This window comes from Diaphorina citri, unplaced genomic scaffold (genome assembly GCF_000475195.1).
Source record: "Diaphorina citri unplaced genomic scaffold, Diaci psyllid genome assembly version 1.1 scaffold270, whole genome shotgun sequence".
NCBI classification, from domain to species: domain Eukaryota; kingdom Metazoa; phylum Arthropoda; class Insecta; order Hemiptera; family Psyllidae; genus Diaphorina; species Diaphorina citri.
Window position 1 is genome coordinate 181,215 of NW_007377707.1, and position 25,134 is coordinate 206,348.

A 25,134-nucleotide genomic window follows, 5' to 3' on the forward strand; every position below is an offset into this window, starting at 1 on the left:
GGTTTGACAGAGGGAACTTTAACTGCTATGGTCTTATCGTCCCGAAATCGAAGAGAGAAGGAAGACAGGATAGGAGAAAGCCAGCCGTTCCGAGAACGAACATTATCCCATCAGGATAAAATCCGCCCCGGGCGGGAATCGAACCCGTGGCCTAGCGCTTACAAGGCAGACGCACTACCAACTAAGCTGACTAGGCTGGCTGTTGATCTTTGTTTTTTCTATTCTGTTCACCTGCTTTTCTATTCTATCCATTTACCCCAGCAGTCTAAACAAGGTCTTGTTTATTTTGTGGGTTTAATAACATGGTATAATAGCAAAAGTTTGGAACAATAGACCTTGCTTAGAAAAAAATAGTAGGTTACTTTCACAGGATAGGAGAAAGTCAGTCATTCTATCCACCTATGTTTTTCTATTCTATTCACCTTTATTTTTCTCCAACCACTCCGGATATTTGGCACACGTCTCCGAGAATACAGGATACAGGACATCCTTGGATACCAACTAACCAACTACCAACTAAGCTAACTAGGTTGGCTGTTAATCTTTGTTTTTCTATTCTGTTCACCTGCTTTTCTATTCTATCCATTTACCCCAGCAGTCTAAACAAGGTCTTGTTTATTTTATGGGTTTAATAACATGGTATAATAGCAAAAGTTTGGAACAATAGACCTTGCTTAGAAAAGAAAAAAATAGTAGGTAACCTTCACAGAATAGGAGAAAGTCAGTCATTCTATCCACCTATGTTTTTCTATTCTACCCACCTATGTTTTTCTATTCTACCCACCTATGTTTTTCTATTCTACCCACCTATGTTTTTCTATTCTATTCACCTATGTTTTCCTATTCTACCCACCTATGTTTTTCTATTCTACCCACCTATGTTTTTCTATTCTATTCACCTATGTTTTCCTATTCTACCCACCTATGTTTTCCTATTCTACCCACCTATGTTTTTCTATTCTACCCACCTATGTTTTTCTATTCTACCCACCTATGTTTTTCTATTCTATCCACCTATGTTTTTTTTTTTTTTCATTGGGATTCCAATTTTATCAATGATTTTCACCATGGTTAATATCTAGGTATCTACTCTGTGAGTTACATCAGAGGATACTTTTTTCCACTACCAAATGTGGCACTAGTTTTGCTACTGTTTGGACTTTGACTTTATTCTATCTTAATTTGCTTTGGGACTTTCAAGCGACAGGAAAGTAACCCAATGATCAATTCGTCTGCATCATACTTTCTTATACTACAACACCATTTTTTTCATGTGGACTCTTCCCTCATACAAAAAAAAACTGCATTTTTCTGTATGAGAGTAAAAGAGTGCAAAATTTCGGAGTGGCTAATTTTTTCTGGAATGGGCCCCTGATCTCAAGACTAGTATTGGATGTGGTGCCCGTGTATTAAATCAATGTATTCTAGTTGCTTCCCTCAAAGGAGTTGAGTGGGATGCAGAAGGTCCCGGGTTTGATTCCCCTGCATTTTTCTGTATGAGAGTAAAAGAGTGGGAAATTTTTGAGTTGCTAATCTTTTCTGGAATGGGCCCCTGATCTCAAGACTAGTATTGGGTGTGGTGCCCGTGTATTAAATCAATGTATTCTAGTTGCTTCCCTCAAAGGAGTTGAGTGGGATGCAGAAGGTCCCGGGTTTGATTCCCACAAAGACAGAAAAATTAAAAATAAAGGTTTTATTTCATAGTAGAAAAATATTGGTACGCGCGTAGGAAAATGGCCTGATTGTCAATGTCCCCGACCTTTGTTAAAAAGAACATTTTTATTGGAAATATTTTTAATAACAATTTTAGTTTTTGGTGTTCTCCTGTTGACCCAGCACCTTCAGGGGAAGTACTGTGTCTCTTCTCCCCCTTCTGATGAGGGACATAACACGGGATGGGCATGCTATGACACAGACCACACGAGTCTAATGCAGGAGTTATTTCATTGCCAAGTAATTATAAACGGCGATGGAACACACATCTTTGTATTAGTTTTAAATTGAGATTCGTTCAATTTGCGATTCACTGAAATTTGGGGGAAAAGATGCCAACTGAAACCATTCTCTTGTAAGCTTCACTTATAATCTCTCTTCTCTCCACAATGCAAGCATTTGTATTGTATAATTCTAATTTACTTGTAAATATATTTATGTATAAGGATATGGAAAAAGGTCTTTTTTTTTTTAACTTCTTTCTATTTCACTACCTATGCATGTTTATACCTATTTAAAACTAAATAAACCAGAGTTGGAAATTGACTTTTATTTAGACTTTTCTCATCCTGAAGGACGGAAAAGTAGTATTTTCCTTTCGGAATTTCCTCTTTTGGCGTGATTATGCCTGTATTAAACCATGGGAAATCCAAGATGGCGCACTATCGGAATCGCCTATGTTTCCGGAAAGGAAAATGCAACTAATATAATGTAATTGGTGACTTTAATGTGTAGAAAAACCAACCCAGGGTTCCATGACTGCTCACCGAACTTATTTTCTGTCTTGTGAGCTTTAGCAGTGATTTTTTTTTTTTTTTTTAATGATCTTCCTCTTAAGATGTCTGTCAGCATACCAAACTTTCTATTTTATTCTACCTTCTATTCTATTCACCTTTATTTTTCTCCAACCACTCCGGATATTTGGCACACGTCTCCGAGAATACAGGATACAGGACATCCTTGGAGTGGAGGAGGGAGAGGGGTAAATAATACTCTTACAGTTAATAAATTCTATACAAAAATTAAAAACGAAATCAGTATACGAGGGTGTCGAATATTTCACAGTAAATGAATAAGAGGGCACGGTTGGTCCAGTGGTAACGCGATTGCTTGCCATGCAGAAGGTCCCGGGTTCGAATCCCACCATCGACAAAAAATTTTACTCGTTTTTCGATTGCAAATATTTTTGCGGGTTAATCTCTGGTGTTCTCGTATTGACCCAGCACCTTAATGGGAAGTATTGTGTCTCTTCTCGCCCATCTAATGAGAGGCATACATACTACGGGATGGGCATGCTACGACGAAGACCACACGAGTCTAACGTAGCAGTTGTTTCATTGCTACGAAATAAAAACGGTGGTGAAGCACTCATTTTTTTTAATACTTGACAACTCTCGTACACTGTGGTAACATAAAATGGGTTTATGGTAAAAACAATAATGGTTCTTGGCATGTAGTCTTGCGGATTACTTTCTGGTGTTCTCGTATTGACCCAGCACCTTAATGGGAAGTATTGTGTCTCTTCTCGCCCATCTAATGAGAGGCATACTATGGGATGGGCATGCTACGACGAAGACCACACGAGTCTAACGTAGCAGTTGTTTCATTGCTACGAAATAAAAACAGTGGTGAAATACTTGACAACTCTCGTACACTGTGGTAACATAAAATGGGTTTATGGTAAAAACAATAATGGTTCTTGGCATGTAGTCTTCTTTTTTTATTTTTCTCCAACCACTCCGGATATTTGGCACACGTCTCAGAGAATACAGGATACAGGACATCCTTGGACAGGAACTGTTGCATGATGTCTTCCAGGAATGGCATCATGTTGGGACTAGCACCGTCACCTGTGCTCTCATCACCCTCTCCTGTAACGTAGACACAATAGAATATACCCTTGATAAGGAGAACCAAAAGGCAGATATATTCTGAACAGTTCTGAACTTCAAAGATGTTCTGCACAATATATCTGCCTTTTGGTTCTCCTTATCAAGTTGACCCACAGAAAAACAGGGTATATTTTCTCTCTTGGAGGGTTTCAGCAGTCTTTACATTTAAGTTCTGTGGATCAACATGAAAAAGAGAACCAAAAAAGTATATATATATATGTTTATTTTTCCCGTGTACAGACGAGGTCGGCGTTTTTCGTCAGCCTCTCAATCAGCCCTATCTAGGGTGATTGCTTTGGGCTGACGTTTGGTTTTGGCTACAAATTTTACGAGTGGATGCCCTTCGCACTCAACCTTTGCTAGTTCTTTAACAAGGGAATTGTTCTTGGCCTGTAGTTTTTGTACCTCATAGAGAATAGACCATGAGGGGGCACGAATCATCTTAACTATTTCCGGCTACACTCAGACTGTGTGAGGTGTGAAGAGGCGGGTAGCTTGCCGCCAAATGAACGGTAAAATCACCCTTAAAACCTTATGGTGGGTTTCACCAATCTTCTTTCGAGCCCTAACAGCTTAACATGCTTTCTAGGGAATGAAAAAATATTGGTGAAATCCACCCTTAGCATGTTAAATGTCTATCAAGCAACACGAAACTTTTGGTTAAGATCGGTGCAAGGGTTGGCGGTATTTTTACCGCTTTTTGGTATAAATTAATCTCAGTAACTGTATGAGCTAGAGACTTGAAATTTGGTATGTATCAACCAAAACGGTCCAAAACCTAGTGAAAAAACTGACGTAAACCCCCACATCACATAGGAATAGTTCTTGTTGACGCTCGAAATCCGACATTAGTTCTCTCTCGGGAACGAATCTTTTTTTTTCGTTTCTCGGGATCGAACCCGTGACTTCACACTAGAGTGCCCTCCGGACCACTGTCCTCTGTTTCGTCATAGGTCTCCACGGCCGGGAGTCGCTGCAGTCTCTGTCGGTCCCGGTCTTTCTTCAGGCCAGTCCCTTCGCCATTTTGAAACTGAAAAAAAGAGGAGAAAATCAGTTTATTATTATTATCTATTAGTCTGGCTGAGGGACTTTAAACAGCGAGCATACCAGCCTCAATTTCCCTTGCTAAAGAAATAGCAAAAGTTGAGTTCTCGTAAAATTTGTAGCCAAAACCAGATGTCAGCCCAAAGCAATCACCTTAGTTAGGACTGATTGAGAGGCTGATGAAAAACGCCGACCCCGTCTGTACACGGGAAAAGGCGAAGAAAAAGAAGAAGATAAAAGAAGGGGAGGAGGACGAGGACTTTATAGCTAAGATAGACACAGTGGCTCGCTTCACACCTTGAACACGAGAGCTGGCTTCTCATCCCCGGCGTACAACTTGGGCGTGGTCGGTTCGCTATGCGCGCGCATGATCTTGGGCCGACACGTACCCCAGAACAGGTTACATAACCTACTATATGACATTATTTTCTTCTTTTTAAGTGATCTAGCAGCTACAAGTCAAGCATGGTGCCTTCTAACTAAGCTAACTGGGTTGACTACTTTAAGCAATTAACCTTTGGTCTTTGCTTGTTCTTGTCTTCTTTCTATGTACTATTACTGTCTACCGTAGCTGTTCTACTACCTAACCTCTTCTGGGCTTTCAACATAGCAGCAAGTGTCCATGATAAATGAAATCTAAGTAAACATTTAACTCACCGGTTTGATGCTTGATGATTTTTTACTGTCCCCAGCAGATTTTCCTTCTACAGTGGTGTCAGTTTGGGATTTGGTCTGTTTGACTTGATCAAACTCTTCAAAGGCACTGTCTAATAGAGCCTCATCAATGTCATCTGTTCCACTGTTCTCACTATGGTTTTTCTCTGCCATGGTGATCTGCTGAATGCAAGATAAAATCTGTAAAAATACTAGATAGGTACAAAGATTCGTAGAAGCTTAACCGATCCTTTAAGGCTATCTAGCCCCTACACCTAAGTCTCAGATTGGGCTTTTTGTCTATGGGGTTAAGCTAGGTAGGTACAAAGATATGAATGGAGGCTGAAATCTGTAAGACCAATAGATACCTACCTACCAATCTAGATATTTGAAAATGATGTTCACAAATGAATAAAATATTTACAAAGCTTAGGTAATGGGCTAGCTCTCATCTTTCCTAAGCCTCAGATTGGGCTTTTTGTCTATGGGGTTAAGCTAGGTAGGTACAAAGATATGAATAGAGGCTGAAATCTGTAAGACCAATAGATACCTACCTACCTACCAATCTATAATTTAATTTGAAAATCTATTTTCAATCTATTTGAAAATGATGTGCACAAATGAATAAAATATTTACAAAGCTTAGGTAATGGGCTAGCTCTCATCTTTTATTTTTAGCATACAGTATGTCTAGATATTAGATTGGTTGATCAACCGGTGCACCGGTTGTGAGTCTTATTTTGAAAAAAAAAAAAACTTTTGGACTATGTAGGTAACTGGGCATACACAACCAAGAAAATGAGTAAGGTATAGTTTTTCTCTTCTTCTTAGCATTGTGCTGCTAGCCACAACTTGAAGTCCTGATTTGAAATGAGAGAGATCAGCAGTATTCAATTAGGTATTGCTTGTTCCTATTTCGCTTGATTAAGGGTCAGGTCAATCCCGTATGAAGCTATTGAGCTGGGTAAAGATCTACGAAGTCGGGATCTTGAGAAATAGGAAGTACCCGTATAAAAGTTCCTATTTCGCTTGATTAACGGGTCAGGTCAATCCCGTATGAAGCTATTGAGCTGGGTAAAGATCTACGAAGTCGGGATCTTGAGAAATAGGAAGTACCCGTATAAAACCTAATATGTAGGTAACTCGGCATACACAACCAAGAAAATGAGTAAGGTATAGTTTTTCTCTTCTTCTTAGCATTGTGCTGCTAGCCACAACTTGAAGTCCTGATTTGAAATTAGAGAGATCAGCAGTATCCAATTAGGTATTGCTTGTTCCTATTTCGCTTGATTAAGGGTCAGGTCAATCCCGTATGAAGCTATTGAGCTGAGTAAAGATCTACGAAGTCGGGATCTTGAGAAATAGGAAGTACCCGTATAAAATGAAATCAGACTAACCTTACCCTGATTTCCTGGCTTTGTTCCTGCTCAGGTGGTTTGATAACGTTCAAAGTAGGTGCTGATTTTATACTTTACAACCTAATAAGAATTGGGAAAGATATTAAACTCTTTTATCAGTCATTAGTCATTTCATGGATTTCACACAAAACAAAAAGCATCCGCCCGTCTGATGTCGCGGCACTTACGTGTCCGGTATCGCTGCGCCGGAGCAGCCCTATATTGTAGTTGTAGTTCAGTTTTGTCTGTTTTCTTACTTTTACCTATCACTTTCCTATGTAGTTTTAAGATATCAAGACTTGTGTTTTACATTTTTTTTTGTCAAATTGATAAACATTAAATAAACATATTGAATATTGAAGATAGTATTTTCCATTTTTACTCAGAACGGTATTTGTGCCAAGCATATTTACATACATATAAGTATGCTTAACACAATGGAGGAGTTGCAAATGGGTAAAAATTATGAATAAATGGTCGATTCCTATGTAAAAAGTTGGGAAAAATCCAAATCTGAGCTCAAAACTCCGAAATAATAACTGTAAACGATCGAATATTCAATTTTTATTTTTCGTTCTAATGAAGATGTGTGACGTCAGACTTAACGCAGTTGCTATTTTCGTCCGCTAGATAGCGCCAGTATGCAAGCGCGCTAGCGGACAGATACCTGTTATCTCCCTAAATATGTTCAGATATTATGTAGGTATTTTGTGTAGATAAATGTATATTTTGGGCCTTTGGGGACCCATATGTTGTTCCATATACGAGTACACCATAAACTTGCTTATCATATTATTTATCGCATATTGCAATAGGTACGAGTAAATAACCTAATTATAGGGAAAAGTTTACATTTTCAAACTAATTAGGTACAGTAGAATCTCGATTATTTCAACTTCCCTTGTTTAAACTACAAAATCCGTTGTTTTTTTTCCACCTTTCAAAGGATATCCTTCCTATCTTTTCAGAGGAAAATATTATAGAAAGTGATCTTTTCAACCTCGATCATTTCAACTACCCTCGGTCCCAATTAGTTGAAATAATCGAGGTTCTACTGTATTGGATAAAAATATAATTAAGGGACACACCAGGAATACAGGTACACCACCTACCCACCTCTCTGAACTATGTTAAGTATGTTACAGGAAAACATGACATTATCTTTTAGTTTACAATGTGAGCTTCCAATAGCAGGGAGATATAATCAAGGTACACACCCAGAATACAGGTACACCACCTACCCACCTCTCTGAACTATGTCAAGTATGTTACAGGAAAACATGACATTATCTTTTAGTTTACAATGTGAGCTTCCAATAGCAGGGAGTATCATAATTCATAAACTACATATTTTCATCGTCATGCATGTAAATATTATGTATGTATAGGTACTTAGATGCTTAGATCTAATAAGAGGTCAGATTAATTTCGAGGAAATCGAACCCGCGGCCTAGCGCTTACAAGGCAGAGCGCTTCCAACAAAGCCAACTAGGCTGGGATGTATTATGAAAATATCGTGTATTTTATTATTATTTATTTAATTTGGCTACACTGAACAATGAGGGTAGACTGGCTCGATTCCCGCCTGGAGCGGATTTTATCATTGCGTGTCTGAAGAGTTGGTTGGAAAATTCCCTTGAAAGATCCTTTCCTCATATTATACTTAAGATTGTGGTTATGTACCGGGTTGAGTTGAGACAGGACATTGTTTCTACAGTTTGGCATGGGAGTAGTAACTTAAAAACAAGGTTAGTTTAACAACCTTGCCTATCTCAACCCGGTACATAACCACAACCTAAATCCAAGGGAGATGTTCCCTTTTCAGCCGACCCGGATTTACCTACTTAATAACAAAGATCAGCTGATTCAAAAATAAAACAAAATATTCAAAATAACAGAAATCTAACCCTTTATAACGACTCATTTTGTCACTTTCATGACATCAGTGTGGTGCTGAGTAGGTAGGTACCTACCAGACTAGTTAGGTACAGAAAAGTGAGCAAAATTTCCTAGTGTAGACACTTAAGAATAAGAAAATTGGCTGTAGGTAGAATAGAATAGAATATACCTTGTTTATCCTGCTCGAATGAGACTAAAAAGTCCCTTTACCCCAGCAGTCTAAACAAGGTCTTCTTATTGTTATCTATTCTGCTAAACACATTCACTTGGCCACAAAAAATTCTATAAAATACCTAACTGCTTTACTTTTGCAGTGGGTGTCGATCTTGTCCTGAGAATTTACCATTTTAGTAGATAGTTATTTAATGTTAAAAAATAGTTATTATTGTTATTATTTATTATCTAATGATGTTGAAAAGGACAGTATTATTTAAAGTAAAAGAATTAACTTTATGGGTTATTTTTGATTTATGTGAGAACAACACATATCTGATGAAGACTGCATTTTTTTAGAAGATTTACTACCTGCTCTATTTGACTTAATCCGATTTCCTTGTTGTTTACTTCATTAATATTATTATTGGTTTGAAATGTATTTATGTTTACATTTTTCAGCTTTAATTTTTATTGTGTTGATTGTTATCTCAATTCAGCAGGAACTCACGAGAATACAAACTGTTCCCAAATCCCAGTACCCAACGAGAATAATATTCTTTATTGTCATATTTAAAAGGCATGAATAATTAGAAATCTATGTCTCACCTGGAGATGAAATTAGGCTCAACTTCCTCTTTTTGTGTGAGATGCCTGAGAAATGTAATACAGGTTGTGACCACAGTCTGAGTAAGGTGAAACTAAAGAGGATTGTCAAGTTATGGCATTTATTGGGGTTGAAACCTCCTTTAGTCAAGTATACTTAACTCAAACTTCATAGCACTTCAGTCCCAGGGATTTTTAACACGCTATAGTCTTTACGTCCCAGTGGGAAGTAGTTGTGCACTTCTCAAAATTTAACCTCCTTGGAGTTATCAAGGCAGTTTCAAATGATACTCATCTGATTCAAAATTTGGCTGACTTCATGCCAATATACCTTTTTACCCTCAAAAATTTAAATTTGTTACCACCCTGCAAAGACCAGCTAACCCTCAGGGACTCTACACTACCTTGTTGAGCATACTTGACACTTGGGATGCACTATCAAGTTTGAAAAGACTTCAGGACTCGGGAGGATAAGTGTAAAACAGAGATGAGATTGTTGCACTAGATGGTGTAGACTAACAACGAAGGATGGAGTGAGAAATGAGGAAAGCAGAGAAACAGTTTAAATAGGACCATTAGGCAAGGAAATACAAAAGGGTAGACTGATGGTTTGGGCATGTACAAAATAGGTACAGTCTAGAGAAACAACTAAAAAACTATAAATACATTTCTCTCCTTATTATAGCTTAAGGAAAGTAAAAAAAGTTGAGAAACTAACCATACAGGAGAAAAGAAAGAGGCAGATGAGAACAGATGTGGAGAGATGAGGTTGAGGAAGGATAGAGTTTGAAATGTAATAATTGAATAGTGTCATTTCTGTAGTGGTGCTATTGTTTTCTACATAGAAAATGCAAAAAATCACCCAATCATATTGTTCAATCCAAGAGTTAAATTTAAACTCAGTTTAAACATTGATTGTGGCCTCGGCCTTAAATAATGTCAATGATACCTATAATTTATGCTTTGGAGGAAAAATGAGAGAAGTTTTGTTCACTTTTCCATTGGCCTTTCAATGATCTTTAGCTATTCAACTTAATATAACCTAGGGGTATTGGAATAACACAAAGTTTGGCTTGTCAATAAAAATAGAACACTAAATTTCAGGGACATGATGTACTGCTGACCAATTCAGCTTTGAATTGACTGAGGAGTTGTCAAAAAACACTCGAGATGAAATACTGAATATTTCTGTATTCCTGTCTTTTAGTTACCTGTTCAATCTAGAGGTATCGGAATGACCTGCTCTCTGTATATTAAAGCACCTCAAAGAGGGGGAGTGCTCAAATTTGAATGGGTTTCACTGTGGTCTAAAGTTTTTTCACTCATTGGAAATATTTAATAATTTTCAGATGTCTGGTATTGCTATTGGTCGCCTTTCAGAGGAACGCAAAGGCTGGAGAAAAGATCATCCCTTTGTAAGTATTTCAGAATTCAACTAGTATAAATGCCCTTCCAATGTGTACCAATTCATATTACTGAACATTTCCTGTAGGTATTTCACTAAAATAAACAAGGTTTTACTTATATTGATTTTTTCTGTCAATCAAAGGGGACTCATTTTGTCACTTTCATGACATCAGTGTGGTGCTGAGTAGGTAACCTACCAGACTAGTTAGGTACAGAAAAGTGAGCAAAATTTCCTAGTGTAGACACTTGAGAATAAGAAAATTGGCTGTAGGTACTTACTCAGGTACCTGAAGTATATTTAATTATTTACCTACCTAAGTAGGTAAATATTTGAAAATTCAAACTATTCTATGTTTTTGTTTTTCAGGGATTTGTAGCTAAACCTGCCAAGAACCCTGATGGCTCCCTAAACCTGATGAACTGGGAGTGTTCTATTCCTGGAAAGAAAGGAGTAAGTGACTTATTGTTATTATTATTATTTTCAATGTGCTAGTCTGTTGTCTTGGACTTGTTTTAGCATACAATCTCTTGAAATAGAGCTTATAGATATTTTAGATAATCTTCAAAGCAAAAAAAAGTACATTTTTATTTATTTATTTTTCAGACCCCCTGGGAGTCTGGCTCATACAAGCTGAGAATGATCTTCAAAGATGATTACCCTTCAACGCCACCCAAGTGCAAGTTTGAGCCACCTCTATTTCACCCTAATGTTTACCCATCAGGTGAGAAGGTTGATTAAAAAATTTGTCAGACCAGTCTTTCCCAATATATCACTGAAGTTAGGGAACATAAGGTCTGGGTGCTATTTGGACAGGCAACTGGGACATTATGTGTTGCTAGTCATTTTTTGACGCTATTTTGTTTATACCTAGTCCTTTGACCTGTCTCAGTGGCTTAAATGTTGGGACATGGAAATTTATCCTCATGTGTAAAAATTTGACCAGATAACAGAGCCTGAGGGGTTATGTGGTAGAGAATACCTTCAATATTAACCTCAGTTAGCTATTTCCTTCCACTTGTATGAAGAAGGAATGAGAAGCAGAGAGATATCATGAGGTCTATTTAGAATTTCTGAACTTATGTGGATTTCACCAATTACTCAATGAGAGAATTCACTAATGGGAAAATTTTTAATCATCCAAAAAGGAGTTTTTTATGATAAAAAAAAAAATCTGGTGTGAACATCACACGACTTTCCTTATCCTATTGAATGATGCTTATTTGAGTGTTCTTTTTTTACCCTAACTTTTACAATACCTCTAATCATTTAATCAATATAGTTGAAAACCGCCAAAAAGCGGTCAAAATACCGCCAGCCGCAGCACCTATCTCAACCAAGTTTCATGTCACATTCTAATGAATTTGATGGCACATTCGTTCTCTTTTGACAAAATTTTTGATGGCAAATTCGAGGAAATCAGGCTGTATGTTGTAAATTATTGGTGTAAAAAGAAAGTGGATATAACTTTCGAAATTTTTTGATATTGGCTTGTTACAAGCGCATATTTCGTGAACCATTTCTAGAACCCTTACATGTACACCGATTGATTTCTCGTGAAAAGTTACATAGGAAAGACTCCTTGGTCATCTTAAATACTCTAATGGAAAGTCTTGTTTGTTGAAAAAAAATCATGTTGAAATATTTGGAGATATCACAGAGAGGAGAGAGGGAGCAGAGAGAACCTTCCAGTCTGAAAGCAGAACTTATCTTTGCTGGATGAGGAAAAAGACTGGAAGCCAGCCATCACCATCAAACAGATTTTGCTCGGCATTCAAGATCTGCTCAACGAACCCAACATCAAGGATCCGGCACAAGCAGAAGCCTACACTATTTACTGGTGAGTGATTCTTTCCGTCCATGGTCACTGTTTGAACTTTGCATGCAGAAGACCCAGGTTCGAAAATTTGAAAAAGCTGGGTCAAGAAATAACATGAAAATGATAAATTCAAGGACTGGCTATTTTGTGGGCCCCACTTGGCCTCCTAAGGTAAATGAGTAGCTTGGATAAAGAAGTAGGGTGCAAAATCCAATTGGAAATTTTCTATTATGTGTTGAATATTTTTGCCACATTTCATCAAAATCAGACTACAGAATTTTTCATAAGAGTCTCTATGGAGACCTCAATACTCAATCAGGCCTAAAACCTTATGAAAATACAATTACAATGGTATAACAATTTTTACACAGCAGACGATCTTTTTGGAACAAAGGGATATATAGACTGCAACATTTTTGCATTAAAACTTGGAATTTTCAGCTTTGTTGGTAGCGCGTCTGCCTTGTAAGCGCTAGGCCGCGGGTTCGATTCCCGCCCGGGACGGATTTTATCTTGATGTTACCTAATGATCGACGCGAAGTGACGTAAAGGTAGAAACACACTACTATCACGTCACGTGAGCTCACGGGGAGTCAGAAAGTTATAGTTTAAAGTTTTCCCATAATATTGTAGGTAATTTCGTTATTGATAGCTACACTGCCTTCACGTCACCTGAGCTCACTTGACGTGATAGTGGTGAGTATTTCTACCTTCAGGCTGTCATGGAGCACAGGAGCAGTGATTTTTTAGAAAAGGCCCATCACTTTTCACAAACATCGTTCCCAGGTAAAATTTTAGGTGTATTATGTGAGGCCTGAAATTTTATGACTCGACTTGGACTCGACCCACCAACCTCCAGATTCGAAGTCCACCGCGCTAACAACTCCCTGAGGTTTTAGCTTGGTAATAATAGTAATAGTGCTTATTTATACTGCTCGCATAGGACTGAAAAGTCCCTTTACTCCAGCAATAGGCTACAACTATTATTGTGGTCAAAGTCTCAAATTGTTTTGAGGATAAAATTCCATACCTCGGCTGGGATTGAACCCAATCCCTCCTGTTTACCAGGTGAGCGCCTTGACCACTACACCACCGAGGCAGGTAGATCTTTTCGCCCTCTTACACTACTCAAAAAGTTTTGGACTTGGTCCACTCTGCCTTTTACCCATTCAAATTTTATGACTCGAACCACCAACCTCCAGATTCGAAGTCCTGAGGTTTCCGCTCGGTACTACATAACACAACACCCCTGCTGCAAATTACCGAGGGCGTTCGCACCCCCCATCCCCGACGGAAAGGCGGCATCGTCCCCCTTGACCACTACACCACCGAGGAAGGTAGCTTACAATACTCAAAAAGTTTTGGACTTGGTCCACTCTGCCTTTTACCCATTCAAATTTTATGGAAAAAAAAACCTTAACCACTACACCACCGAGGAAGGTAGCTTACAATACTCAAAAAGTTTTGGACTTGGTCCACTCTGCCTTTTACCCATTCAAATTTCATGACTCGAACCACCAACCTCCAGATTCGAAGTCCTGAGGTTTCAGCTCGGTACTACATAACACAACACCCCTGCTGCAAATTACCGAGGGCGTTCGCACCCCCCATCCCCGACGGAAAGGCGGCATCGTCCCCCACCAAATCTTTCGGCGGTGACCCGTACTGCTGCATTTCCTGCAGTAACTCCAGGATGGTGTTGAAGCGAGCTTTCTTGACGGCGGGAGAATCTGTGTCCGTCTCGACGTCGAACTGGGCTACCACGCGAGACATGATGTCGTTCTGTTTGGAATAGTTGGCGAACTCTTCTGCAGATAGGTTGTCTGAGGAGGAAGAAGAGGAGAGACAATGAACGTCAAAGAAGTGGTGTGAAAAATGGGATAGCCAGCCTAGTTAGCTTGGTTGGTAGTGCGTCTGCTTGTAAGCGCTAGGCCGCGGGTCCGATTCCCGCCCGAGGCGGGTTTTATCCTGATGGGATAATGTTCGTTCTCGGAACGGCTGGCTTTTTCCTATCCTGTCTTCCTTCCCTTAGAACGTCAAAGAAATGGTGTGAAAAATGGGATAGCCAGCCTAGTTAGCTTGGAGGGTAGTGCGTCTGCTTGTAAGCGCTAGGCCGCGGGTCCGATTACCGCCCGAGCCGGATTTTATCCTGATGGTATAATGTCCGTTCTCGGAACGGCTGGCTTTTTCCTATCCTGTCTTCCTTCCCTCGTTAAGACCTTAGTAGTTACAGTTCCCTCTGTCAAACCACTTTAAAAAATGGGATAAAGTAAAACCATGAAATAGGAGGAGGGGGAGGGGGGAGAAAGAAATGTACAGTTCGGCCGATATTTGCTCTCGACATTGCGCTATTCAGGGCTACATATCAGGCCTTCGTTAGACTGCGTGGGTAAAGGGACTTTTCAGTCCTATCCCAACAGGATGACCAAGGTGTGTGTGTGTTCATTTCCGGACGTTAAGACCTTAGTAGTTACAGTTCCCTCTGTCAAACCACTTAAAAAAAAAGTTACTAGCTGTTTTAAGTACATCACCTGTTTACAATTACCCAAGTAATACAGAACGAGGACTAAAATTTTGAACTCTACCTACCTCTCATGATATTGCCTAGATTGTTGACAGGAAGATTGCTGAGGCCTTGTGTGATCTCGTCCATTGTAGCCTTTAGTTTATCTTCAATACTTTGAGCATCCTCACTCGATGATGCTCAAAGTATCGAACCTCTTTAAAAAATTGGGATAAAGTAAAACCATGAAATAGGGGGGGAGAAAGAAATGTACAGTTCGGCCGATATTTGCTCTCGACATTGCGCTATTCAGGGCTACATATCAGGCCGTTAGACTGCGTGGGTAAGGGGACTTTTCAGTCCTATCCCAACAGGATGACCAAGGTGTGTGTGTTCAATTCTATTCACCTATGTTTTTCTATTCTGTTAATCTTTTCTTTTTCTTTTTTTTTTTTTTTTAGAGGTTTGTTTTTATTTTTGGTTTTTTTTTATACTTGAAAAAAGTAGGTACCTAGCAATAATTCTGAGGGTCCTTGTGCTAGAAGATCTAAGTCCAAAGTTTAATAGGTATTACTTGACCCTTTGTACAGCACAAAACGTGATTGATTGCTCTTTCTATGCAAGAAATGAGAAAGTGTTTAAGAAATGCACCTCTGAGTTTGGTCACCAAAGTGAAATGTTTCTGTTTCCAATTTATACAATAAACTCATTCGTTGAAAACTTCATAAATTGTGGGTTTTTTTTCCCTCTCTTTTTTTTCATTTGGCTTTACAGAAGAGATGGGCACATCAAGGAAAAGATCTGAGGAATCGGGGCTAACAAGGAAATTCAAGTGCTGAAAATAGCAGGAAGGAAAAATCTACAATGAAGTGTAGATTTTTTTTTTTTTTTTTTTTTTTTAAAAAAAGAAAGGGGGGTTTTTTTTCCTCTCTTTTTTTTCATTTGGCTTCACAGAAGAGATAGGCACATCAAGGAAAAGATCTGAGGAATCAGGGCTAACAAGGAAATTCAAGTGCTGAAAATAGCAGGAAGGAAAAATCTACAGTGAAGTGTAGATTTTTTTTTTTTTTTAATGGAAACGTGAACTGGGGACCCAGAACTCGAAAATTCGTTAACCAGGGCTCAAGAAATGGATCCTCAAAGTTGCAACAAATTCGTGAAACAGTGCCCCAAGAACGGTTTTCTAATGTTGTGAATAAAGTTCGAAGAACAAGCCCCCTTGGATCGGATAAAAGAAAAAAAGTTCCTTCCTCAACCTCCTTCGATTCCTAATTGCCTAATGAAAATCGGCGATTTTTCTCAAAGCTGGAAGCTCTCTACCTCTACCCCCTCCCTCCCTAATGTGGGAAAGCATTAAAATTCGGTTGAATAGGCCCCTATAAAATCCAAGGTTCCCCAAAGGTAAAAGAACAGAGACTTAAAAAAGTGCCGGAAAAAATGTTTCTCAAAGCTGGAGCCCTACCTCTCCCCCTCCCTCCCTAATGTGGGAAAACATTGAAATTCGGTTAATAGGCCCCTATAAAATCCAAAGTTCCCCAAAGAAGAACAGAGACCTAAAAAAGTGCCGGAAAAAAATCGGAGAACAGGGCCCTAATTGGATTTGACAAGAGGAAAGAAAAGACCTCTTTTGATCCCTAATGGCCTATTCGAAATTCGGCGATTTTTCATATAATCCCATCAAAGACTTCATCCTCCCCCTCAATGACAAGACAGAAGAAAAGACCTCTTTTGATCCCTAATGGCCTATTCGAAATTCGGCGATTTTTCATATAATCCCATCAAAGACTTCATCCTCCCCCTCCCTAGCATAGGCGAACTTGAATTCGGTGAATAGGCCCCTAAAAAATCCAAGGTTCCCCTAAGTTCAAAGACCTAAAAGTGCCGGGAATTTTTGGAGAACAGGGCCCACCTTGGATTTGACAAAAGGGAACTCAAAAGACCTCCTTTGATTCCTAAAGGCCTATTCGAAATTCGGCGATTTTTCATATAATCTCATCAAAGACTTTATCCTCCCCTCCCTAGCATAGGCGAACTTAAATTCGGTGAATAGGCCCCTAAAAAATCCAAGGTTCCCCTAAGTTCAAAGACCTAAAAGTGCAGGGAATTTTTGGAGAACAGGGCCCACCTTGGATTTGACAAAAGGGAACTCAAAAGACCTCCTTTGATTCCTAAAGGCCTATTCGAAATTCGGCGATTTTTCAAATAATCTCATCAAAGACCCTATCCTCCCCTCCCTAGCATAGGCGAACTTAAATTCGGTGAATAGGCCCCTAAAAAATCCAAGGTTCCCCTAAGTTGCTAAGTTCAAAGACCTAAAAGTGCCGGAAATTTTTGGAGAACAGGGCCCACCTTGGATTTGACAAGAGGTAACTCAAAAGACCTCCTTTGATTCCTAATTGCCTATTCGGAATCGGCTGTTTTTCGTTGAAAAGTGCTCGCTTTCAGCACGAGTTTTGAAATTTTTGGAGAACAGGGCCCAGCTTGGATTTGACAAAAGGGAACTCAAAAGACCTCCTTTGATTCCTAATGGCCTATTCGAAATTCGGCGATTTTTCATATAATTCCATCAAAGACTTTATCCTCCCCTCCCTAGCATAGGCGAACTTAAATTCGGTGAATAGGCCCCTAAAAAAATCCAAGGTTCCCCTAAGTTCAAAGACCTAAAAGTGCCGGAAATTTTTGGAGAACAGGGCCCACCTTGGATTTGACAAAAGGGAACTCAAAAGACCTCCTTTGATTCCTAATTGCCTATTCGAAATCGGCTGTTTTTCGTTGAAAAGTGCTTGCTTTCAGCACGAGTTTTGTGAAAAATCATCGATTTCGAATAGGCAATCAGGAGTCAAAGGAGGTCTTTTTTTTCTCCTTCTGGCAAATTTCCCTCCCTCCCTAATGTGGGAAAACATTAAAATTCGGTTGAATAGGCCCCTATAAAATCCAAGGTTCCCCAAAGGTAAAAGAACAGAGACTTAAAAAAGTGCCGGAAAAAATCGGAGAACAGGGCCCTAATTGGATTTGACAAGACAGAAGAAAAGACCTCTTTTGATCCCTAATGGCCTGTTCGAAATTCGGCGATTTTTCATATAATCCCATCAAAGACTTCATCCTCCCCCTCCCTAGCATAGGCGAACTTAAATTCGGTGAATAGGCCCCTAAAAAATCCAAGGTTCCCCTAAGTTCAAAGATCTAAAAGTGCCGGGAATTTTTGGAAAACAGGGCCCAGCTTGGATTTGACAAAAGGGAACTCAAAAGACCTCCTTTGATTCCTAATTGCCTATTCGGAATCGGCTGTTTTTCGTTGAAAAGTGCTCGCTTTCAGCACGAGTTTTGTGAAAAATCATCGATTTCGAATAGGCAATCAGGAACCAAAGGAGGTCTTTTTTTCCCCTTCTGTCAAATCCAAAGTGGGCCCTGTTCTCCGAATTTGATTGGCACTTTTATGGCCTCGTCTTTGTCGTCAGGGCCCACCTTAGATTTGACAAAGGGAACTCAAAAGACCTCCTTTGATTCCTAATTGCCTATTCGAAATCGGCTGTTTTTCGTTGAAAAGTGCTCGCTTTCAGCACAAGTTTTGTGAAAAATCATCCATTTCGAATAGGCAATCAGGAGTCAAAGGAGGTCTTTTTTTTCCTTTCTCTGATTCAACGAAAGGGGGCCTGTATTCCGAATTCTACTTGGACTTTTTGAACTTCGTTGTCGGGGCCCTGTTTAACGAATTTCATTAAGCTTTCTGCCGGTTTATGTCCTCCAGGAATGGCATCATATTGGGACTAGCACCGTCACCTGTGCTCTCATCACCCTCTCCTGTAACGTAGAGACAATAGAATAGAATATACCCTTGATAAGGAGAACCAAAAGGCAGATATATTCTGAACAGTTCTGAACTTCAAAGGAGTTCTGCACAATATATCTGCCTTTTGGTTCTCCTTATCAAGTTGACCCACAGAAAAACAGGGTATATTCTCTCTTGGAGGGTTTCAGCAGTCTTTATATTTAAGTTCTGTGGATCAACATGAAAAAGAGAACCAAAAAAGTATATATTTATTTATTTATTTATTTTACAGAACTTCACTTTAAAGTTACTGGCTGTTTTAAGTACATCACCTGTTTACAATTACCCACGTACTACAGAACGAGGACTAAAATTTTGAACTCTACCTACCTCTCATGATATTGCCTAGATTGTTGACAGGAAGATTGCTGAGGCCTTGTGTGATCTCGTCCATTGTAGCCTTTAGTTTATCTTCGATACTTTGAGCATCCTCACTCGATGAACAAGTGTTAGGGATACCTGTAAAAAACAACAAAAGTAGGTATGTGGTTGGGTGGAAAAACTTTCTCCCTGCTACTGAAAGTAAGGCCATTAAAGAAGAAAAGAAAACTAAAAAGAACCAATCCAGAGATAACATTGATAGCATTATTCTTTCTAATACATATAGCAAAAGATCTTGAGCTTGATTTGAGGGGAAATAAAAATTCACGCTTGCTTGCAAACATTTTTTCAAAGACATTTTCCAGGCCTTTTTTTCCCCCCCCTCTTTTTTTCAATTGGCTTTACAGAAGAAATAGGCACATCCAGGAAAAGATCTAAGGAATCAGGGCTAACAAGGAAATTCAAGTGCTGAAAATTGCAGGAAGGAAAAATCTACAATGAAGTGTAGATTTTTTTTTTTTTAATGGAAAAGTGAACTGGGGACCCAGAACTCGAAAATTCGTTAACCAGGGCTCAAGAAATGGATCCTCAAAGTTGCAACAAATTCGTGAAACAGTGCGTAACATTGATAGCATTATTCTTTCTAATACATATAGCAAAAGATCCTGAGTTTGATTTGAGGGGAAATAAAAATTCACGCTTGCTTGCAAACATTTTTTCAAAGACATTTTCCAGGCCGATTTTAGGGCCCCAACATCTCTAATGTGGCTTAGGCCCACCACTCACACTCAGACAGACTGTGGTCTCACAGACCTGGGAATAAAGTTCGAAGAACAAGCCCCCTTGGATCGGATAAAAGAAAAAAAGTTCCTTCCTCAACCTCCTTCGATTCCTAATTGCCTCTTCCAGGCCGATTTTAGGGCCCCAACATCTCTAATGTGGCTTAGGCCCACCACTCACACTCAGACAGACTGTGGTCTCACAGACCTGGATTTGTCAGTCTGCACATGAGTGGCAGAAAAATCTAGAGACCTAAGTCTGTCAGACTGTCTGAAAGACTTAGGTCTCAAGCTTTTTACAACACACATGTTTTGACTGCCTGTGAGACCATGGTCTGTCATCTGTCAAATGGTCTGAGTGTGAGTGGTGGGCATTAGATTTCCACAGGAATATTAGCTGATTTGGGCGAGACTTAGGTCTCAAGCTTTTTACAACACACATGTTTTGACTGTCTGTGAGACCATGGTCTGTCATCTGTCAAATGGTCTGAGTGTGAGTGGTGGGCATTAGATTTCCACAGGAATATTAGCTGATTTGGGCAAAGTTTGCAGGTGAAAAAAAAAAATATATAGTAATAATAATAAACTTACTACTACTAGTTTGTCCATCAGTCGACACTTTGGCCACATCATTCATGAGATGTTCGAGTAAGCTATCAAGTTGACTTGGGTCTCCGTTGACTAGGGACTCCATGTTCTTCTGCAAGTCTTGTGTCATCTGTTGGAAGTATTCGTCGGACCAAAGATTCTCATCTGGGGGAAGAACATTTGATGTTGTGGCTTTGGTACTTGGGCTCTGTGAAAAGTAAAATTAGATTTTAGTTAGGTATTTTATTTTAGATTTAAATTGTAGTATGTAACACCTCCTTTACTTCTGCTTTTTTTTTTGTGGGTTTGGTACTTGGGCTCTGTGAAAAGTAAAATTAGATTTTAATTCAGGTATTTTATTTTAGATTTAGATTGTAGGTACATAATACCTACTTACCTACTTTACTTGCTTCTTTTTTTTTCAGAGGATTTTACCTAACAACCTAACAATTTGAATAAGTAGTAATATGTAGTGTATATCAATTTCCTTGTTTGATAATTTAAATGCTTTAATCCAGAAATGTCCAACACCCCAGAACAGGTTACATAACCTACTATATGACATTATTTTCTTCTTTTCAAGTGATCTAGCAGCTACAAGTCAAGCATGGTATCTTCTAAGCTAACTGGGTTGACTACTTTAAGCATTTAACCTTTGGTCTTTGCTTGTTCTTGTCTTTTTTCTGTTCGAAATCGGCTGTTTTTCGTTGAAAAAAAAGTAGGTAGGTACTTTCAGCACGAGTTTTGTGAAAAATCATCGATTTCGATTAGGCAATCAGGAGTCAAAGGAGGTCTTTTTTTTCCTTTCTCTGATTCAACGAAGAGGGGGCCTGTATTCCGAATTCTACTTGGACTTTTTGAACTTCGTTGTCGGGGCCCTGTTTAATGAATTTCATTAAGCTTTCTGCCGGTTTTCTCTTATAACTCTAATTTTCCCCTTTGAAGATTTGTTGCCGGCAGTTAAGAAAGAGCTTTTTTAATATGGTTTCTGAAAGGATTAGGTACCTACCTACACAAAGAAAAACATATAAATGAACAAATTATATTGTTCAGTTGTAAAAATTGTTTCATATATTCTTTATAGGTATGTGTACCACAAAATTTATGTGACAGGTAGTATAAAAACAATACGAGTATAAACAAAAGATAAATAACTTCAAATATAAACTTCTAATAACTTTTTTCTGTGTACTATTACTGTCTACCACAGCTGTTCTACTACCTAACCTCTTCTGGGATTTCAACATAGCAGCAAGTGTCCATGATAAATGAAATCTAAATAAACATTTAACTTACCGGTTTGATGCTTGATGATTTTTTACTGTCATAAACCAACACCTTTCCCAGCGTTTCACTTCTTAGTCGAAAACTTCTGACCAAACTTTTATCCACAACCAAATTAAAAACTAAAAAGTACAGTAGAACCTCGATTATTTCAACTACCCCCGGTCCCTTTTACTGTCTCCAGCAGATTTTCCATCTACAGTGGTGTCAGTTTTGGATTTGGTCTGTTTGACTTGATCGAACTCTTCAAAGGCACTGTCTAATAGAGCCTCATCAATGTCATCTGTTCCACTGTTCTCACAATGGTTTTTCTCTGCCATGATGATCTGCTGAATGCAAGATAAAATCTGTAAAAATACTAGATAGGTACAAAGATTCGTAGAAGCTTAACCAGTCCTTTAAGGCTGTCTTCGAGGTTCTACTGTATAAATAAATTAATAATAAGTCCCAAAACTGTAACAACGTGTTAACAGTTCTTTTAAACCTGGGCCTTACCCTTCGAATGACTCTGTATTCCCTACATTTCATTCCACACACGAAAAAAAAACGTCGTATGGTTTGCAAATATTTTCTGCTCATGGAGGGCAATCCTTATCACCTAAGCCTCAGATTGGGCTTTTTGTCTATGGGGTTAAGCTAGGTAGGTACAAAGATATGAATGGAGGCTGAAATCTGTAAGACCAATAGATACCTACCTACAAATCTTTATTTATTTATTTATTTATTTTTAACAGAAAATTCGTCTGAAATGCCCACCCCGGTACTACAGTGCATTTCTTCATTTCTACCTACCAATCTAGATATTTGAAAATGATGTTCACAAATGAATAAAATATTTACAAAGCTTAGGTAATGGGCTAGCTCTCATCTTTTATTTTTAGCATACAGTATGTCTAGATATTACCTAATATGTAGGTAACTCGGCATACACAACCAAGAAAATGAGTAAGGTATAGTTTTTCTCTTCTTCTTAGCATTGTGCTGCTAGCCACAACTTGAAGTCCTGATTTGAAATTAGAGAGATCAGCAGTATCCAATTAGGTATTGCTTGTTCCTATTTCGCTTGATTAAGGGTCAGGTCAATCCCGTATGAAGCTATTGAGCTGAGTAAAGATCTACGAAGTCGGGATCTTGAGAAATAGGAAGTACCCGTATAAAATGAAATCAGACTAACCTTACCCTGATTTCCTGGCTTTGTTCCTGCTCAGGTGGTTTGATAACGTTCAAAGTAGGTGCTGATTTTATACTTTACAACCTAATAAGAATTGGGAAAGATATTAAACTCTTTTATCAGTCATTAGTCATTTCGGATTTCACATTTCACACAAAACAAAAGATAAGAAAAGAAAACAAAAATGGACGATTGGGGAAGGTACCTTCTAAATTACCAAACTGCAAATGAAGTTATGGCGGCTCGTGCACCATAACGTCTATTCTATACGTTATGCGTGTACTGTGCCCAGTGGCGTGTCGAAATTTTTCAGAGGGGATGTTAGAAAACCACGTCAAATTTTCAAATATTTTTTAATAAATAAAACGAAAATATTAATTACTATTGCTATTTTACAGTGTCAAAACAAAAGATAAGAAAAGAAAACAGAAATGGACGATTGGGGAAGGTACCTTCTAAATTACCAAACTGCAAATGAAGTTATGGCGGCTCGTGTACCATAACGTCTATTCTATGCGTTATGCGTGTACCATAACGTATAATACGTTATGCGTGTACTGTGCCCAGTGGCGTGTCGAGATTTTTCAGAGGGGAAGGGGATGTTAGAAAACCACGTCAAATTTTCAAATATTTTTTAATAAATAAAACGAAAATATTAATTACTATTGCTATTTTACAGTGTCTTAAATGCCCCGCCCGTATAAATTCTGAGGGAATAGAAACTATCCTACAGATAAGGTTTGTTCTCGGAACGGTTGTTGGCTTTCTCCTGTCCTGTTCCTCTTCTTCTTTTTTAAAGAGGTTTGATAGAGGGAACTGTAACCCGGGCGGGAATCGAACCCCGAATAGAAACTATCCTACCAGATAAGGTTTGTTCTCGGAACAGTTGTTGGCTTTCTCCTGTCCTGTTCCTCTTCTTCTTTTTTAAAGAGGTTTGATAGAGGGAACTGTAACCCGGGCGGGAATCGAACCCGCGGCCTAGTGCTTACAAGGCAGACGCGCTACTAACCAAGCTAACTAGGCTGAACCTTCCCTCTTCGATTTCGGGACAATACATTTGCTGTGGAGGAAAATAAAATTAAGAGAAAAAGAAAAGAAGAAATACCTACCAAAAATTTGTTCGTAAGAAATTAAAATATGTTGTGTACCTATCTACCTACTTATATTAAATGTAATTTAATTTTAATATTTGTATCCTGAATGAAAATTTATCCTTGTTAAATTTATACAACCAAGCTAACTAGGCTGACCCTTCCCTCTTCGATTTCGGGACAATACATTTGCTGTGGAGGAAAATAAAATCAAGAGAAAAAGAAAAGAAGAAATACCTACCAAAAATTTGTTCGTAAGAAATTAAAATATATTGTGTACCTATCTACCTACTTATATTAAATGTAATTTAATTTTAATATTTGTATCCTGAATGAAAATTTATCCTTGTTAAATTTATACTTATTTGGAATTAGAATGTGGAGTAAAGGCATATATAAAAAAAAATGTTTGTTATGTATTGCTGTAAAAATGTTAGTTCAAAGTAAGATTGCCAGCCTAGTTAGCTTAGTTGGTAGTGCGTCTGCCTTGTAAGCGCTAGGCCGCGGGTTCGATTCCCGCCCGGGGCGGATATATTATATAAAATGTTTGTTATGTATTGCTGTAAAAAATATTAGTTCAAAGTAAGATTTTATACCTAATCATATTTTATATTCTTCTTACTATTATCTCACTTAGATATTTGAGAGTAAGGTAACTTTTATGATCCAAAAGCTCGTGGTAAATCGGAGTATTTCTTTACAGTTTCCTAAAAAAAGATTTTTTTTTTTAGGATGGAGAGAGAAGACCATAGCTGTTAAAGTTCCCTCTGTCAAACCTCTAAAAAAAAAAGTAAGATTTTATACCTAATCATATTTTATATTATTCTTCTTACTATTATCTCACTTAAATATTTGAGAGTAAGGTAACTTTTATGATCCAAAAGCTCGTGGTAAATCGGAGTATTTTTTTACAGTTTCCTAAAAAAGATGTTTTTTTTAGGATGGAGAGAGAGAGAGGTCGCGAGGTCGATTCCCGCCGGGGCGAA

General features: G+C 38.4%; 3 protein-coding genes and 1 long non-coding RNA gene across 16 annotated transcripts in view; 2 read left to right on the forward strand and 2 right to left on the reverse strand.

The window, feature by feature from the left end:
- The window catches only part of LOC103506883 (protein no-on-transient A), a 47,486-nt gene extending 36,294 nt beyond the window's left edge, over nt 1-11,192 (forward strand). Inside the window, exons 7-8 of the transcript XR_003390832.1 lie at nt 10,708-10,773; nt 11,133-11,192. The gene's annotated coding sequence lies outside the window, so the exon portion shown is untranslated. The remainder of the gene's footprint in view (nt 1-10,707; nt 10,774-11,132) is intronic.
- Nucleotides 1-12,622, forward strand: part of LOC103506884 (SUMO-conjugating enzyme UBC9-B) — a 39,775-nt gene extending 27,153 nt beyond the window's left edge. Inside the window, exons 2-5 of one of the 2 annotated variants that reach the window (XM_008471307.3) lie at nt 10,708-10,773; nt 11,133-11,216; nt 11,370-11,495; nt 12,467-12,622. In XM_008471307.3, the coding sequence (XP_008469529.1) occupies nt 10,708-10,773; nt 11,133-11,216; nt 11,370-11,495; nt 12,467-12,607 (417 nt within the window). In that variant the 3' untranslated portion in view covers nt 12,608-12,622. Of the gene's footprint in view, nt 1-10,707; nt 10,774-11,132; nt 11,217-11,369; nt 11,520-12,466 lie in introns of those variants that run through there. The other variant, XM_026821883.1, reaches the window with a different exon arrangement.
- Nucleotides 3,254-23,220, reverse strand: LOC103506892 (peroxisomal biogenesis factor 19). Of its 9 annotated transcripts, none has more exons than XM_026821878.1 (6): nt 23,066-23,220; nt 22,066-22,212; nt 21,899-21,928; nt 20,606-20,810; nt 19,245-19,373; nt 3,254-3,584 (listed from the first exon to the last, which is right to left on the reverse strand). In XM_026821878.1, exons 2-6 carry the CDS (start codon nt 22,204-22,206, stop codon nt 3,262-3,264), a joined length of 828 nt encoding a protein of 275 aa, XP_026677679.1. In that variant the 5' UTR covers nt 22,207-22,212; nt 23,066-23,220; the 3' UTR covers nt 3,254-3,261. The 9 variants fall into 9 exon arrangements, with proteins under 9 accessions (XP_026677679.1, XP_026677676.1, XP_026677680.1 ...); XM_026821875.1 differs by having other exon boundaries at nt 22,066-22,233; nt 23,066-23,218; XM_026821879.1 differs by having other exon boundaries at nt 22,066-22,215; nt 23,066-23,217.
- LOC113466447 lies at nt 5,307-6,840 on the reverse strand. 4 transcript variants are annotated; one of them, XR_003390834.1, is made up of 2 exons: nt 6,701-6,840; nt 5,307-5,483 (listed from the first exon to the last, which is right to left on the reverse strand). It is a non-coding gene; the product is annotated as an uncharacterized LOC113466447 (long non-coding RNA). The 4 variants fall into 4 exon arrangements; XR_003390837.1 differs by having other exon boundaries at nt 5,307-5,486; XR_003390835.1 differs by having other exon boundaries at nt 5,307-5,504.
- Nucleotides 23,221-25,134: the final 1,914 nt, after the last annotated feature.

Coding starts and splice junctions, on each gene's coding strand:
- LOC103506892 (XM_026821878.1), bottom strand. CDS start 22,206: ATGGCAGAGAAAAACCATTGTGAGAACAGTGGAACAGATGACATTGAT. Junction 21,929..22,065: donor TAGATGGAAAATCTGCTGGA/GACAGTAAAAGG, acceptor GTGTTGGTTTAT/GACAGTAAAAAATCATCAAG. Junction 19,374..20,605: donor TGATGGACAAACTAGTAGTA/GTAAGTTTATTA, acceptor TGTTTTTTACAG/GTATCCCTAACACTTGTTCA.